General features: G+C 29.0%; 5 protein-coding genes across 5 annotated transcripts; 3 read left to right on the top strand and 2 right to left on the bottom strand.

The window, feature by feature from the left end:
* Positions 1 to 489: 489 nt before the first annotated feature.
* Positions 490 to 2,275, top strand: LOC124489988 (NDP-glycosyltransferase YjiC). The gene is made up of 2 exons (XM_047052442.2): positions 490 to 1,329; positions 1,377 to 2,275. Exons 1-2 carry the CDS (start codon positions 681 to 683, stop codon positions 2,198 to 2,200), a joined length of 1,473 nt encoding a protein of 490 aa, XP_046908398.2. The 5' UTR covers positions 490 to 680; the 3' UTR covers positions 2,201 to 2,275.
* Positions 2,201 to 3,118, bottom strand: LOC124490053 (uncharacterized). The gene is made up of 2 exons (XM_047052523.2): positions 2,979 to 3,118; positions 2,201 to 2,913 (listed from the first exon to the last, which is right to left on the bottom strand). The coding sequence occupies exons 1-2, from the start codon at positions 3,022 to 3,024 to the stop codon at positions 2,294 to 2,296; spliced, it is 666 nt and encodes a 221-aa protein (XP_046908479.1). The 5' UTR covers positions 3,025 to 3,118; the 3' UTR covers positions 2,201 to 2,293.
* A 180-nt stretch (positions 3,119 to 3,298) lies between these two features.
* LOC124500585 (uncharacterized) lies at positions 3,299 to 5,452 on the bottom strand. The gene is made up of 2 exons (XM_075730061.1): positions 4,873 to 5,452; positions 3,299 to 4,797 (listed from the first exon to the last, which is right to left on the bottom strand). Exons 1-2 carry the CDS (start codon positions 5,286 to 5,288, stop codon positions 3,393 to 3,395), a joined length of 1,821 nt encoding a protein of 606 aa, XP_075586176.1. The 5' UTR covers positions 5,289 to 5,452; the 3' UTR covers positions 3,299 to 3,392.
* A 970-nt stretch (positions 5,453 to 6,422) lies between these two features.
* LOC124489968 (ectonucleoside triphosphate diphosphohydrolase 1) lies at positions 6,423 to 9,514 on the top strand. Its single transcript, XM_047052417.2, has 4 exons — positions 6,423 to 6,929; positions 6,994 to 7,674; positions 7,762 to 8,924; positions 8,999 to 9,514. Exons 2-4 carry the CDS (start codon positions 7,480 to 7,482, stop codon positions 9,285 to 9,287), a joined length of 1,647 nt encoding a protein of 548 aa, XP_046908373.2. The 5' UTR covers positions 6,423 to 6,929; positions 6,994 to 7,479; the 3' UTR covers positions 9,288 to 9,514.
* Rrp5 (Ribosomal RNA Processing 5) lies at positions 8,999 to 14,255 on the top strand. Its single transcript, XM_047052315.2, has 3 exons — positions 8,999 to 9,666; positions 9,725 to 13,337; positions 13,407 to 14,255. Exons 1-3 carry the CDS (start codon positions 9,558 to 9,560, stop codon positions 14,101 to 14,103), a joined length of 4,419 nt encoding a protein of 1,472 aa, XP_046908271.1. The 5' UTR covers positions 8,999 to 9,557; the 3' UTR covers positions 14,104 to 14,255.
* The last annotated feature ends 2,568 nt before the right edge of the window (positions 14,256 to 16,823 follow it).

Here is a 16,823-nt window from a genome sequence, read left to right on the forward strand (position 1 = left end):
CAAAAAATAAAGTATCCTAGTCGTGTTCTGTGTTTCGTTTTTTTTTTAAGAATGTTGATTGAAGTTTCTGTTTGTGTTTATTAATTATTATCCGATGACTAAATTATCGGCTGTGTTTAAATGTTTTGAATTACATATAAATCATTTTTGTTTCATTTCTTCTTTTCGCAACAACAACTAGGTAATAATTAAAGTAAAAATAAAATTCCAAATCATTTAACCACTCCATATGTTATATGTTTATTACATTTGTTAATGAATGAAATTTTGAATTGAAAATTGAATTTTTTTTTTAACAAGTTCAATCAATATTTTGATGTTTCCAGTTTTTTTTTCTTCACAAGACTTTGTTCTTTTTTTTCATTGAATCATACATGATTATCATACAATAATCACTGATTATAAATGATTATAGGTGGATTTTTTTTTGAATCTTATTTATAAAAAAAAACATTGTAATTGATATGTCAATGTGTGTTTGTGTATATGGATATTTTATTGATGATGATTATGATAATAATAAAATGATGGAAAATTATGATCAATTTTAATCAATTTGTTTTCCAGTTATCAAGAAAAACAAGATATATTTGATATAAATGATTAATATATTCCGGAGTATGTTTCTGTGATGATATTGATATGATTGATGATAAGATTATTAGATTGGATTGAATTTTATGACGACGACGACGATGACGATGACGATGATGACGGTTAATTTTTTTTTTATTTCTTGCCAACATCATCAACAAAACGAAAACATTATTGTCGTGACACCATTTAACATCATCAACTACAAAACTAAAACAATGACCCAAACAATGAAGAATATTGTGGTCATATCTTTGAATGCTGTTGGCCATGTAAATGGTTGCCGTGGTGCAACAATTGATAGTTTAATTAGCCGTGGTCATCGTGTTTATTTCCTTCTGGAAAAAGCATTCGAAGGTCAATTACGACCATATGGTTTTGAAGAAATCATCTATGAAGTATCAAATGATCGTAATGAACCGACGAAAAAACCTGGCGAACAAATGGCAAATGATTTATTATCATATAAAATTTTGGGAAAAATGACCGTCGAAGAAAAACTACGACAAATGTTGAAATATTTTGTTAAATCCGATACATTCCTAAGCTATTATCAACAGGTAGAAATTTCGCTTAAACGATTAATGCGCCAAATACAAATCGATTTGTTCATAATCGATGATGTTTACATACATCCTGCCATCTATTATTCAAATATACCGGTCATCAAATGTATTACGTCTGCACCATTTATATTTTTTGCATCGGATCCAGCTTTACCACCACCATTTACAGGTTAGTAGTTAAGAAAATTTTCAAATAAATTGATTCAATCCACAAAGGTCTACCATCGAATGCTGATCCCGATGAGATGAATAAATGTCGTCAAATGTTGGCTGATATGATGAAAAAGAATGCATTCGCTGATTATATTGAAAAACTTGGCTATGAAAAATATCCGGATGATCAACGAGAATTGGAAAAACGAATCGCTTTCAATATTTATGCATATCCGAAAGAATTAAATCATTGGAAAATCGAATCAGCACATCCACGGTGGTTCAATCTAGAAGTATTTAATCGAAATATTCAATATGATACGATCGATTTGGAAGAATTGGTTGGCCAGGATTTCTACCACAATGATTTAGATGGAAAATTCAGTGGAAAATGGATTTATGTTTCAATGGGATCAATGGGTTCAGTTGATCTAGAATTAATGCAACGTTTAACACTGATTCTTGCAAAAACTCAACATAAATACATTATTTCAAAAGGTCCAAGACATGATGAATATGAATTACCGGGCAAGAATATGTGGGGTGCACGATTCATTCCACAAATTAAAATTCTACCATTAATCGATTTGGTTATTACACATGGTGGAAACAATACCGTAACGGAAACATTTGCGCAAGGAAAACCAATGATTATTATGCCATTATTTTGTGATCAATTAGATAATGGTCAACGATTAGTGGAAACAGGTTTAGGTGTATGTTTGGAACCATATGATTTTGATGAACAGCAATTATTATCATCTATTGATCGATTATTAATGGACAAAAAATTAGCCGATAAATTATATCGCGCATCGGAAAGGATTAAAAAATCCGAAGCACATCGATTATTTGGTGAAAAAGTCGAACAATTAATGAATGAATGATTTATTGTTAAATCAATTTGTTTTATTGAGAAATCTGAAAAATTTTTAAATATTAAATTGAAATATTCATTCTGAGAATATTTATTTTTCAATTTAATTATCATGTTCATGATGATGATGTTCATCGTGGTGATGTTCATCGTGATGATGACGATGATGAACACGCTCCAATAATTTTGCTAACGAATCTTCATGTCGTTTCAATGATTCTTCATCACGTGTGAAATCATGTCCATGTGGTCTTTCACGAATCTCTTCAATTAATCGATGAACAGCATGCATTTCATGTTCAATAGCTTCCATTTCACGATCGCCATGATGACGATGTTGTTCGACAACATCTTGTGCACGTCGTAATAATTCTTCACCACGTCGAATTAATTCTTCAGCACCATGATGTTCATGATGTCGTTCCTGATTCAATATGGCAATCTCTTCACCGATACGATTTTCATAATGTAATAAATCTTCTTCAATCAAATGTATATGATGTAATTCAAAAATATTTTCACATTCATGTTGTGATTCTAAATCTTTCACCAATGCTTCAACCAAAACGGCTTGATGTTGAAGAGCATCCAATAAGTGTTCATTACCACGATGTTGTTCAAATGTTTCACGCACCAAATGTAATAAAGCATGACCACGTTTAATCAGATCTTCGACAATAGAATGATGTTCATGATGATGTTCATCATGGTGTTCATGTTGGGCTATTTTTGGGAATCGGGAATATGTTTAAGTGGACATTTTTAGAACAAAAATATCTTTAACTTACCCAATGCTACGGCAGCCAACATACAGACGACGATAAAGGTTTTCATTTTTCGGATTTTTTGTTTGTTTTTAGTTTGAAAAAAATAAAAAAATGTTTGTTGATGCCTAAATTGTCATTTTAGATTGACTTTTATAGTCAGAAAAAATTAATCAAATCAATTTGAGAATTTAAAAAAAATTATCGCAACTCTAAATTATCTAGATTTATTGAGTGATTGTTTTTTTTTTGTTTTGCACGATTAGGACAATTATTCGAGGGATATAGATCCGGGATCAATACATCCTGGAATGTATCAATTTAACTCACGTATTCCACTTGTTGTTGTAACAATGTCATAAGATTTTTATTTTTTTATTTTCAAAATCATAATTATTGATTGATTAATTAATAATGAATAATAGATAGTTTTTATTATCAAGTATGATGATTATTCATATGAAATCCACGTATTAATCTTATGAACCATAAATGATTATGTAAACATCGTATTCGTGAAGTTGATCGTGATTTAATTGATTCAATTATAAAACGACAAATTGCAATAACAGAAATACCGAGCCAAATATGTGCATGTCCTCCAATATTACCTAGAAATGATGAAGTGGTAAATTTTTCACGATGTTCAATATAGGCAACCGGTTCGGTTGACCATTCAATACGTATTAATGAATCATTATCATTCATATTCATATCTAGATTATAGCTTGTATCGATCCAAAATGTTTCCGAATGACATTCACTTGGACAATTAGCTAAACAATCACGTTTCACTTGACCATAAAGCTGAAAACTATCATTAATATTACAGAATTCAATATGTGAATTCCGTAGCAGCGCATTGGAAATTTCATCCATAATTTTCCAACGATTTTTCCATTGATCATTGATAATTTCATTCATTTCACGTAGCAGCAAATCAAATGTACGACATTGTGTTTCCATTGCATATAGATGTCCAGTGAATATGGTATAGAAATTTAAACATCGTTCATCGTGTCCTAATTGTCGCCACATACAATAAAGAAAACATTCACCACGTGAACGAAATAATTGTAGATCCTGTTCATCAATTTTGTTATGTTCACGAAACACTGATTGTTGTTGATCATCTGGTGTTATATTGACAAGACGATTATAATCAAAACATTTTGTTCGATATGGCCATGGTCTACGTTTTTCATGCATTTTTATAAATTGAATTTGCATATATTTACGTGGAAATATACGATGATATGAAAGACTTAACATATCAGCTAATATTGTTGGTGAATGTAATACAATAAAAATGCCAATCGTTTCACCAATTTCTGAATTATCATATAATAAATTTGAACTTTTAATTTGATTACGGCCATTTGTTGCTGATTGAAGATATTTGCCTTTAACACTAATTTCTAAATATGGAAATCGATCAAAATCCATCATGATTGTTGAATTTTGATTATTTTGTCCATAATCATCATCATCATTATTATTATTATTATTATATAAACGTGAAATATCACCAAACAAATCGCTAAAATATGTAAAACATTTATGTCCTTCTTGCATACTGACGACAACTGGAGCTAGATCCATACAATCAATAAATTTAGAATTATTAAATTGTTCATTCAATTCTAATGCATTTGGATAGAATCGACAATAATGTATGAAATCGGTTAAATTCAATGAAACAATTTCATCATCATTCTTGTTAGAATTATTATCGTTGTTCAAATCATCATAATCGTATTCATAATCAATGAAAAATTCATTATCGATATTATTTTCAATCGCTTTGAATACAAGCATTTTATTCTTTTTCGAATGATTATTGCTATTGAGGAAAAAAAACCAAAAATATTATTATTAAAAATAAAAATGAACAAAATCTGATTGAATCGGTTTTTACCTGGATCGACAATAAATACAATGTGTACAGAATGTTACGCCAGGTGGTCTTGTATGTTTTGGTGTACGATATTCCATATAGACAATTGTATCGAATGTTAAAAAATCAGAAAATACTGTTATAAAATTGATCCAAAACCAAACGACACAGATCACAATGAATATGAAACGTGCAATACTATCGGAACGAAAATAATGTAATAATGCAAGACGTAAACGTTGACGATAATTTAGTTTACGTTGAAATTGTTCCGAATCTACAGCATATCGTCGTTGTCGTAGGTTACGTTGAACTATATTATCATTCGATAATGTTCCATTGATGGATAAAAGTTCATTTTGTGAATGATATATTCGAAACATATTATCATCTTCAGCCGATGGCTGTCGTTCGATTGTATAGATATTTTGTGACATTTTTTTCAATGTTTTTTTTTTTTTGTTGTTGAAAGAATTTATCTTTGTAATTCATCCAATTTGAATGAATCTATAAATGCAAATGAAATTCAATTTGATTTGATATTAAAATCGATCACAAAAAGAGATTTGTACATATTGACTTTGATTTTTAGAAATACATTTTTTACCCATTTGTTTGATTTGTTTCTAATATTTTGTCCTGTTTGTCATAGAAACAAAATGAAAATTTCAATTTTTACAATTCTTTTTTTTACAACAAGAGTATTGTAAACATTAATTATATGGAATAGAGCAATTGAATCAATTAAAATCACAATGTTTGCCTTATCTTGCACAAAATAAATTGCTTACATTTGTCATTAGTCTCTCATTTCTATAGAATCTTTAAATAATCTAATAAATACAAAAAAAAATCAAATAATAATAAAATAAATTTAATTCACCAAATTTTTTCTATTTACTCAATTCAATGGTTTTAATTGCATTTTCATTGACAAAAAAAAAATCATTGAAATTCAACGAATTAGTGATGGCTATAGCAATTACAAAAACTAACGATAATAATAAATGAATGATGATAAATCAGATGATGATAGTTATTGACTCAGAAACACATAGAGAGATAGTGAGCAAGAAAAAAAAACTTGTAAAAAACATCAATTTTCTTTCACCTTCCTTTTTTTTACTACCACTTTTGTCATGATCATTTTTTGTTTTACAACACAACTAACTAACTAACTAACGTTGATTAAAACCAATCATTCCATCCATCCATCCATCCATACACATTAACTGATTAAATCAATAGATTACACACACACATCCATTGAAAATTAGTCAACCAAGAAAACACGTTCTTAAATAATTAATGCAAAAAAAACACACATACATACACACAAACATTTATTTGGAAAATCAATCAATCAATGAACACATTGAATCGAATGAGATGTTCAATTTATCATGAATTGGATTTTTATTATTATTATCACTGATTAGATAATTAGTTTTACTGTTTGTTTTTTTTCTTTTTTTTTGTCTTGAAAATGATAAAAATCACGTTATAAAAATTGTATGGATTTTAACAAAATACTAATCATCATCATCATCATTAATGAAACGATAGTGACGATTAACCATAAAACAAAAAATATTGATATGAGTCTCTAACAGCAAAGAGAAAAAAAAATCTGGCCATAATTTGTTTGTTTCATTTTTTTCAATTCTTTTCAACACACACACACACACACACAATATATATAGCCTGATTAGCGGTTTTCATTGAATTTAATCGATTGACAAAAACAAAACAAAACAAAACAATTATCGTGTATATGTGGGTATATGTGTGCCATCATCAAACATTGTTCATTCATACTTATGATGACAAATTCTTTTAATATTCATTAATTTAAAATTTTCAATGGCCAGACAATCATCATTATCATGATATCGTATGATGATTCTAAGAATTTAAAACAATTTAAATTATGATCGGGTTAATTCCCGATTATAATTTACACTACTATAAAAAAATCATTCAATCAATCAATCAATCCTCAAGAATGATAGACAGTTTTTTCCCGCAGTTTTATCAAGTGTCATGTGTTTGTGTGATGATTATAAACACTATAGTGTGTGTGTATTTGTTGTTACTTTAATAAAGCAAAAAAAAAACTAAACTGTATTTTCATGTTTACAGCAACAGTAACAGCAGTAAAAGAAACACAGAAACCGAAGAAATCCGAATACAATAAACCAACAATAAATAAATCACCCATGGACCCTTTGTTTCTACATTTTTTTTATCGCTGAACATTCAACATCAATAGAATTTCCAATTAATTTTCCAATTGACAAAAAAAAATTAAAACAATTTCTTATGAATATTACTATTGTCATTTATTTATCATCCATATAACATAATTCCTATTATTGGTAACAATAATCAATAGAATTTCAGCTGTTCTAGCAAAAAAAAGGTGTTTTAATCGATAAATCGAAATTATAATTGAATGTACGAAATTTATTGATTTTTTCGATCGGTTATTTTTATTATTGTTGATCAATGTTAATTACATTTACAATGTATGACAAAAATGTTACAAATCCTTCATCATAACGAAATGAATGTTTGAAAATTCTATTGATTCATTAATATATTCTATAATTTATATCTATAATAATCATGAAAAAATATCTACAATCATCATCAATGACAACATCATCATCGACAGCAGCAACATTACCATCGACAATAATAAAATCATCAACACAATCACATAGATGTTTTCATTTTGGTATCATTTTAATGGCCACATCATTGGCCGGAATTTTATTATTAACAATATTTTATCATTCAACATCGACTATAAATTATAAAGTGAGTATTTGTGATTGAATAATTTCAAAATTAAATATCAAAAACAAACTAAACAAAACAAAAAAAAATCTTTTTCATTTTCAAAAGTATTCAATTGCAATCGATTCTGGATCAACGCATAGCCGTGTGGTGTTATTTCGATGGAAAGCGGATAAACTAAATGATACCGGATTGATTGAAGAGATTGATTCCTGTAGAGTTAATCAACCCATTTCAACAAATGATGGTAGCAAAGTAAACATGGTTGCTGATGAACTTTTTCATTGTATACGAAATATAACGACCAATATAAAGGTGAAAAATGAAAATATATCCATCTATTTAGGTGCAACAGCCGGTATGAGATTATTGAATCAAACAGAACCGAATTTAGTGTCAAGAATATTTGATCAAATACGAAAAAAATTTCAAACATCCGGTATGAATATACGACGAATATCGATCATCAGTGGACAGGAAGAGGGAATGTTCGCTTGGATTGCAGTCAATTATTTATCCGGAACATTGTTCAACAGAATTCAAATGAATAATAAATCATCATTTGGAATATTAGATATGGGTGGTTCATCGGCACAGATTGCTCGTGCCGTATTATTAAATGAACAAAATAATCGAACAATTATAAACAATGATGATGATGGAAATTATCAACAAATACGTTTATTTGGAAATGAATATAAAATTCATACATTTAGTAATCTATGTTTTGGTGCTGAACAAGCTCTATTTCGTTATATTCGATTATTAATCTCTCGGCAATCGGATAAAAATGGCAAAATTAATGTTCCATGTTTTCCAATCGGTTATCGAACATTATCATCAAAATTTCCGTTATACGATAATATTTGTACGGCGATGAAATCAAAATCGGCAATTGAGAATAATAATGAACATAATGAATATGATCTAATCGGTACTGGACAATTACAACAATGTCAACAGGACATTGAATGGTTAATTAATCGAGAAAAATGTACGGAAAATTTTGAAATTTGTTTCAAAGAAATCCCCATTACTACTAATGATGATGATCGACAACGACAAATGGATCTATTTTATTATGCTATATCAGCATATTATCATGAAACAAAAGTATTACGATTTAAAAAGTTTGAAAACATATCACGACAACAGTATTTGAATGAATATCATCAAATGTGTAGTAAAACATTCGATCAATTAAATGAAGAGCTACGTATTGATAAAAAATTCACTGCATCAATGTGTTTTAAACTACCATATGTAATCAGGTAATAATCATTCAATTTGTTTTGTTCATCAATTTTCATTTGTTTATCTCTCCCTCTCATTTTTTGCTATTCAGCACATTAACTAATGTTTATAAATTCAATGATAAAACATGGTCACGATTAAAATTTGCTCAAGATGTAAACAAATCATATATTGGCTGGGTAACCGGTATGATGATTAGTGAAACTAATCAGATTCCAGGCGAACGTCCATGGATTCGTTTGATTAATAATGAAATCTTTTTGGCAATGATCATTACATTCATTATGATACTTATTATCAGCGCTATGATTGTATTTTATGGACGAAAAAATCATCGAAAAATGGTCAAACAGACTCAGGTCCATAGTACAATTATTTAATCGATAACCAACATTTTGGAAAAAATATTGAAATTTTCAAAAAAAAATCTGAACATTGTCTATGAATGGACCAGAAAAACCACATGGTTGAAACGCACACGCGTATTTGTGTATTGTTGACGATTCGTTGATCATTTGTGTTTATCAATAATTTTAAAGATTCTTTTGATTTTATGACATTTTTAAAATCATCCATTCTGAATAAATTAATTTATTGAAATTGAAAAGTCTCTTGTGATTCGTGTGTGTGTGTGTGTGTGTACCAAAAGTATGGCACTCAAAGATGAAAGCTTTCCACGATCAAAACCATCGAAACATCCGACTTCGATCTTACCATCATATCGACCATCGATTGCTGAAGATGAACAATTATTCAAAAGTAATATTATTAACCTAATTTCTTTTGTTTTTTAATTATTCCTTATATATTTTATTAGGCAGAAAAAGGAAACCAACAGAATCAAAGTCCGCAAAACCAAAGAAGCGATCTAAAAAAACTTCAAAAGATCATAATAATATGCAAGAACAAAATCAAGAATCAAATCTTAAAAAGACAGTCATCGAAAATTTAACCGTGAATCGTTTGATTGAAAATATGGTCGTACTTGGTTGCATCGAAGAGATAACCGATTTTGAATTGAAATTTTCCATCACTGGTGGAATCAATGTAACCGTTCCGATAACGAATATTTCGACACCATATAGTCAATTGGTTGAAAATTTTGCCAATGACCAAAATGAACATGGTGTGGAGATTGCAAAATTAGCTTCATTATTCAATATGGGCGAATATTTTGCCATTCGGATTCTGTCCAAACGAATCTGTGATAAATTTGGCCATTCCGAAGTTATCGGTTCAATCAATCCTAAAGATGTTTATCATAATTTTTCGTTCAAAACATTTCAAAGATTACCATCTGGTTATAATCTAATTGCGGCAGTGTTAAGCAAAGAAGATCATGGCTATCTAATGGATATTGGTGTTGAAGACATGAAAGCATTTTTACCCAATGAAGATATTGAACAGAATAATAACGTAGACCTTCATATTGGTCAATTAATTCAATGTTCAGTAGCAAACGTTAATGAACGAAGTCTAACATTGACAGTTGATGATAAAATGGCAAAAAAATTTTCTATTGAAGATGATCATCAGCCTGGTATTCTTTTCTATACACCGGGAATCAAAACAAATGCCACAATCACCGGAACTTTTAATCATGGTCTTGAATTAGGATTACCTGGTGGTTACAAAGGTTTTGTACCACGATTCCATGTTAGTGATGATCTTTCCGTAATGCCTAAACAATTTCAAATCAGTAATACCGTTCATGGGCATGTTATGTACGTACATCCACATACAAAACAAGTGTGCATATCACTTAAATCAAAAATAAAATCAAAAAAAATAAAAAGCCTTATCGAATCGATACGTATCGGATTGATCATCGATAATGCCATTGTTTGTTCTCGTACACAATATGGTGGACTAACATTTCGATTACCGGGTAATAATTATGCAATTGCATTGAAAAAAAATCTTTTCGAAGCGAAAGAATTTGATGAAGATAATTATGATCGTTTATATCGGCCAGGATCATCACATCGTGTACGAGTGAAAAAATTTCATCTTATCGATAATCTTATTGAAATATCATTACGAAAATCATTTATCGATCGTAAAGATTTAACCATCGATGATATAGATATTGGTACCATTGTCGAAGGTGTAGTAAAAAAATATCGACCAGATGGTGTATATGTAAAAATAGGTTTCGGTATCAATGGTTTCATACCGAATATTCATCTAACAGATACACCTACATTGAATTGGGAAAAAACCCGTTCACAATTTTTTCCATTAAAAAAACGTGTTCAATGTAAAGTGCTGAAATTGGATTTTTCTTCAAGAATACCGAAAATAGCATTAACAGCGAAGAAAACTTTATTGAAAATGAATGATGAAGAAATGTTCAAAGATTTGAGTAAAATAAATGCACGAATGTCATCAACAGGTGTGGTTTGTCTCACCACCGATAAAGGAATATTGTTAGAATTTTTTAATCATGTTCGTGGTTTTATACCGTTAAAATTTCTCGCAACCTATAAAATTGAATATCCGGATAAAGTATTTCGTCTGGGACAATTGATAAAATGTACGGTCGTTACCGTTGATCATCATGCACAACATATGGTCTGTTCATTGATCGATTTGGATGAAACGAAAAAATTGAAAATGAATCTACAGATTAAAACGAAAAATGATACATATAATTCAAAACTTAAAGTCGGACAAATCCTAAAACGAATGCGAATAATTTCTAAAACACCAATGAAAGGTTATGATCTTACGGATGATGCACAGGAAAAGATACAAGTATTTCTACCACTTGCTCATTTATCGGATGATACATACATTAGTCGTATAATGTTTGGTACATATAAAGTTGGTGATATTATCGATGAATTAATGGTATTCTCGAAAGATTCAGCTAATGTGGTATGCGTTACGATGAAACCGATTTTTCTGCAAAAAATCTATCCATTAATAATGAATGAACATGATGTTCAATTGAATTCACCATTTCCGGCTATTGTACGTAATGTAACACCAACCGGTGTATTCTTTGAAACAACTAATGCTCAATATGGTGTGGTTAGACGAAAATTTCTTCAAGATGGTTTTATTGATGAACCACAAAAACTTGGTCTTTGTCGTGGCCAAACAATATTTGTCAAAGCAATCGATGTATCATCATATGAATTTTCTGGATCTAATGATGAAAATTATTTAAAAAGATTTAAATTTTCAATGAAACTTTCCGACGTTTGGAATAGAGAGAATTCGAATGAAAGTATTGAAATGTTAAAATCTTATCTAAATCAATTGCAATGTATTCGTCAATCATCGATGGAAAATAAGGATGAAGATGAAAAGATTCGTTTGTTGACATCATATTCGATTGGTGAAGTTATTACGTTTGTCATCACAGAAATTAATGATGATCACATTAAAATGGATTGTAGCCGAAGTGGTTGTAAAAATGAACCAACTGTATCTGGTATAGCGATGAAATATGAAACATTTCCCGATTTAACCATTTCACAGATGGGAATGGCCATTGTTTGTGATATTGATTTTGATCGAAAAAATCTCATTCTATTTATACAATCCAAACCTAGCAAATTGATTCGTCTGGTGAAAAATTTTCAGCGTACAAATTTGACAAAAATTAAATCAAATCAATTGATAAAAGGAACGGTTATTCATGTGAATCCGAAATATATTCTAACCATTTTGGGTGGTCATTTACCCGGATTAATTGCCTATGTACCTTCAAGAAAACATTATAATGACCTAAGACATGTGGAGAAATTATTTACCATTAATCAAAGTTATCAATTTATGATTGAAAATTTTGATAATAATGAAGATCATCATATTGCTAAAGTGTTTGTTATACTTTATGATAATCAAATGAAAAAATCTATCGAATCTAAAAAAATTCATTCGAAGAAACCTATCGCTCATCAGCCACCAATCATCGAATTTAAAAATGAAGTCATCACTGTAAATGTGGAAACTGAACAAAAATCGAAAAACAATCATGAAAAACAAATTGAAAAATCGAACTTGACATCTACAATCGATCGATTCGATTGGAATGTATTGGATCTATCGAAATTGACTAATAAACGAAAATTTGAAGAATTACAAACAAAATCCGATGAGGATTCTGGTTTCAATATTGATAGTGATTCCGATGAATCCGATGCTGCTTATGATGGATTGAATAATAAAAAACATCGAAACCGTGAGGAACGAGGTCAAGAGGCAAGAAAACGTGAAATGATGTTACGTGAAAAGGAACAAAAATTAACCGATATAGATCGAAAACCACAAGATGAACAGGATTTTGAAATGGCCATCGTTGCCAAACCGAATAGTTCATACATATGGATTGAATATATGGCATTCATGGTCGAATGTAAACAGATTGATAAAGCACGTGAAATTGGTGAACGTGCATTGAAAAAGATTTCATTCAGGTATGTGCTGTTGTTTATGACACTTTCCATATTTGATTTATAATATAAACAATTTCATTACCATTTTAGAGAGGAGAAAGAAAAGCTAAACATATGGACAAGTTTACTGAATTTAGAAAATCAATATGGTGATGAAAATTCCATGAAAGAATTGATTGAAAAAGCTGTAAAATTTAATGATGCTAAAACCATTTATAGCCGTGTGGCAATCATTTATGATGAAAGTGAACGTAAAGATGATGCTGAACAAATTTATCAATTTATGATAAGAAAATTTCATACCAATCTTACTGTATGGATTTCATTTCTATTATTTTATATGAAAAATGGACAAATTGAAAATGGCAGAAAATTATTTGTTAAAGCATTGGCCGCAATCAATAAACAACAACATATTGATCTAATTTCAAAATTTGGTCAATTTGAATTCTGTTATGGTGATTGTGAAAATGGTAAAACATTATTTGAAAAATTATTGGCACTTTATTGGGGACGGTTGGATAAATGGTCAATCTATATCGATATGCTTATTAAATATACATTGAATGATAATGATAACCACGATGATTCGATTGAATTTATACGTAATATTTTTGAACGTTTATTAACATTTAAATTTTCACCGCATAAAATGCGTTTTATATTTAAAAAATATTATGATTTTGAAATGAAATATTCATCATCATCGGATAATGGTGAACTATTGGAACGTTTAAAACAGAAAGCAGCCGAATATGTTGAACATGGGACATTTTTTTCAAATTGAATTTGTATTTGTTTTGATTTTATAATAAATGTACTTAAAACACAGACAGACAAACAAATGAAATCAAATCAAATTGATTTATTTCACATTGATGTAAACGACGAGAAAGAGAAATTTTTTCCTTTGAAATAAAATCCCTTATTTAACCTTGGCATTCATTTCATTTCATTATCTAGTCATCACATTTGAAATATTAGACAATTGAAACATAGAGAAAGAGAGAAAATTATAATTTTTTATTCCATCAAAAATTATCAATCAAAAAAATGGCTGTCAATCAATTTTGAATGATTTTAAAATTTTATGACCGATGCTTAAATTGATTGGATTCGAGAATAGAATTTTTGTGATTTTTGAATTGAATCAAAAATGAATTTTTTGATCGTTTTTGTATGGCTATCAACAACATTATTTCTCAATACAATATCGACGACAAATGTTTGTTTTTTTTTTCATTTAGTTAGTTGATTGGTTGATTATTGATTGTTTTCGCAGGTATATTTACAGGAATGAATTTTGTTCTACTCCGAAAATCTTCATGTTTCAGCTGCTGTCCCCGTGTGTATATATGATTTTTTTTCGGTGAAAATTGTTGTTGTTGGTTTTCAATTAGCTAGCCATTGATTTGTTTGATCGTTTGCGGTGATGATTGAAGAAATAAAAAACGCACATCATACACACACACACACACACAATCATCGTATTCGACAAAGTATAATCATCGTCGCGTGTAGAGTTATTGGATAGCACGCGATGTGGCCTCACAGCACGAAATCGTTTCCATATATATATTTTTTTTTCTCTCTGTTATACGGCGAATGATATTTTTACATTTTTAAAACATACAAAAAAAGGTAGATTGGGTAGAAACAATAAATAAATTTGAATATTTTCCTTTTTTTTCAATATATAATTGGAATTTCTCTGGTTCATCGATTCTAATCTAATTAACTACTACCACTTGAACAAACTACAAGGTTTTTTGTTCTGTTACTATTAGAATACTTTGATGATACCAAGCGCAAAAAACAAAATCAGGAATTTGATTTTGTTTTTGTTTTTTTTGTTGTTACAATTATCACACCGTTATGATATATCAATGTTTGTTGGTTTATTTGTTTGTTTTTCGTTATATTATTTAAATCGTTAACTGTTGATGAATTTTTCATTTTATATCATGTCAATACAATCAATCAAAAATCAATTATTGATTTATACACACACACAAAAAAATATGTAGAAAAGAATTTTTTTTTATGTCCATCATCAATGGAATGCTGATATTTGGCTCGCGAACGCGTGCATGATAAATCGAGGTCATCATCATCATCATCATCATCACCATTATAATGTATATTTGCAAACCAAATTGACATATGAATGTTATAAACTATATATTTTTCTAATCAATTTTTCTCATTTTTCTTTGACATTTTTGATATTAATATCGATTCAATAGAAAAATAAAAACAACAACAACAAGTCTATCGAAACATCTATTATTAGACACTCAGAAAAAAAACAATAACAATAAACACATAATATATCCATAAATAATGCAATGCCGGATACAAGAAACTATGGAACAAAAAAAAAAAAAAATCATCGGATGAAAAAAAAATGATAGATAAATAGATATATAATTGGTATTTATGATGATCATGGTTTAGAATGACAGAAAAAAATGCTTTTTTTTTCTGTTGTTAAATTTTGCTATCATTATAATTGCAACAGAGTGCTTGAGAGAGAGAGAGAAAAAACATTGGTAGCAATTATGTTTTACATATTTCATCATCATGTAATATATTTTTTTTCAGGATTTTATTATAATCATCATGATGATGATTACGGTATAAAAAAATATTTGTGTGTGTGTGTGTGTGTGTGTGTGTGTGTATTACAGTTCCGCATACCACGGACATTTGTTTGTGTGTGTGTGTGTGTGTTTATGTGATATTTTGCATACACATAATAAATAATGGAAATAAATTCTGCACATATGTTTACGAATGATGATCCAATATTTTGTTTTGAAAATTACGATGATAATCATATGACATATTTATGATTAATTGAATTAATTTAATTAAAATTTTTTTTTTTTTTTTGGTGACAAAATAAATGACTGAATGATGATAATTATTAACTCATTGGCTACCATCATAGAACCAAAAATACGCTACCCATAGAACAAAAAAAAAATCCATTGAAATACGGTTCATATGTGTGCCAGTGTTTATGATTATTTTTCTATATATTTATTACTTATTTTTTTCTAATTGATTTTCAAGAAATTTTTTTTTGTTGTCACATGTCCTCTTCACTTTACACACAAACATAGAGAAAAATATTTGCTAGATGCTAAAAAGGAATTCGATTAATGTTTGTGATCTTGTTTATCAAAAATAAAAAATATAGAATGAGAGAGCGAAAAAGAGACAAAAGTGGTCACATTTTGTCTAATTATATGATAATGATAATTTGATTGATGTAATTGCAATAGATGTAATGCAATCATCATTGATAATGTTGATAATTATAATTACATTAGGTAATTTGGAAATTTTTCTTTTTTAATAATGAAAACAAAAAAAGAGATTTCCGATTTTCTCTCCCGGATCGAAATTTTATTTAATTTTTCATATTAAAAAATTAAGAAAATGCTCATTTCTTTTGATTTTGTTGTCGTTGTTGTTGTTGTTGTTTTATCTAGAATAGAC

Source organism: Dermatophagoides farinae, chromosome 4 (assembly GCF_024713945.1).
Source record: "Dermatophagoides farinae isolate YC_2012a chromosome 4, ASM2471394v1, whole genome shotgun sequence".
Lineage (NCBI taxonomy): Eukaryota > Metazoa > Arthropoda > Arachnida > Sarcoptiformes > Pyroglyphidae > Dermatophagoides > Dermatophagoides farinae.

Bases quoted from the DNA above. Each gene is read 5' to 3' on its own strand.
- LOC124500585 (XM_075730061.1), bottom strand. From the start codon at position 5,288: ATGTCACAAAATATCTATACAATCGAACGACAGCCATCGGCTGAAGAT. The intron at 4,798-4,872 runs GTAAAAACCGAT...TTTCCTCAATAG, and splicing joins TGTATTTATTGTCGATCCAG to CAATAATCATTCGAAAAAGA.
- LOC124489988 (XM_047052442.2), top strand. From the start codon at position 681: ATGACGACGACGACGATGACGATGACGATGATGACGGTTAATTTTTTT. The intron at 1,330-1,376 runs GTTAGTAGTTAA...CAATCCACAAAG, and splicing joins TTTACCACCACCATTTACAG to GTCTACCATCGAATGCTGAT.
- LOC124489968 (XM_047052417.2), top strand. From the start codon at position 7,480: ATGAAAAAATATCTACAATCATCATCAATGACAACATCATCATCGACA. The intron at 7,675-7,761 runs GTGAGTATTTGT...CATTTTCAAAAG, and splicing joins CATCGACTATAAATTATAAA to TATTCAATTGCAATCGATTC. The intron at 8,925-8,998 runs GTAATAATCATT...TTTGCTATTCAG, and splicing joins AAACTACCATATGTAATCAG to CACATTAACTAATGTTTATA.
- Rrp5 (XM_047052315.2), top strand. From the start codon at position 9,558: ATGGCACTCAAAGATGAAAGCTTTCCACGATCAAAACCATCGAAACAT. The intron at 9,667-9,724 runs GTAATATTATTA...ATATTTTATTAG, and splicing joins AGATGAACAATTATTCAAAA to GCAGAAAAAGGAAACCAACA. The intron at 13,338-13,406 runs GTATGTGCTGTT...TTACCATTTTAG, and splicing joins TTGAAAAAGATTTCATTCAG to AGAGGAGAAAGAAAAGCTAA.
- LOC124490053 (XM_047052523.2), bottom strand. From the start codon at position 3,024: ATGAAAACCTTTATCGTCGTCTGTATGTTGGCTGCCGTAGCATTGG. The intron at 2,914-2,978 runs GTAAGTTAAAGA...TCCCAAAAATAG, and splicing joins GTTGGCTGCCGTAGCATTGG to CCCAACATGAACACCATGAT.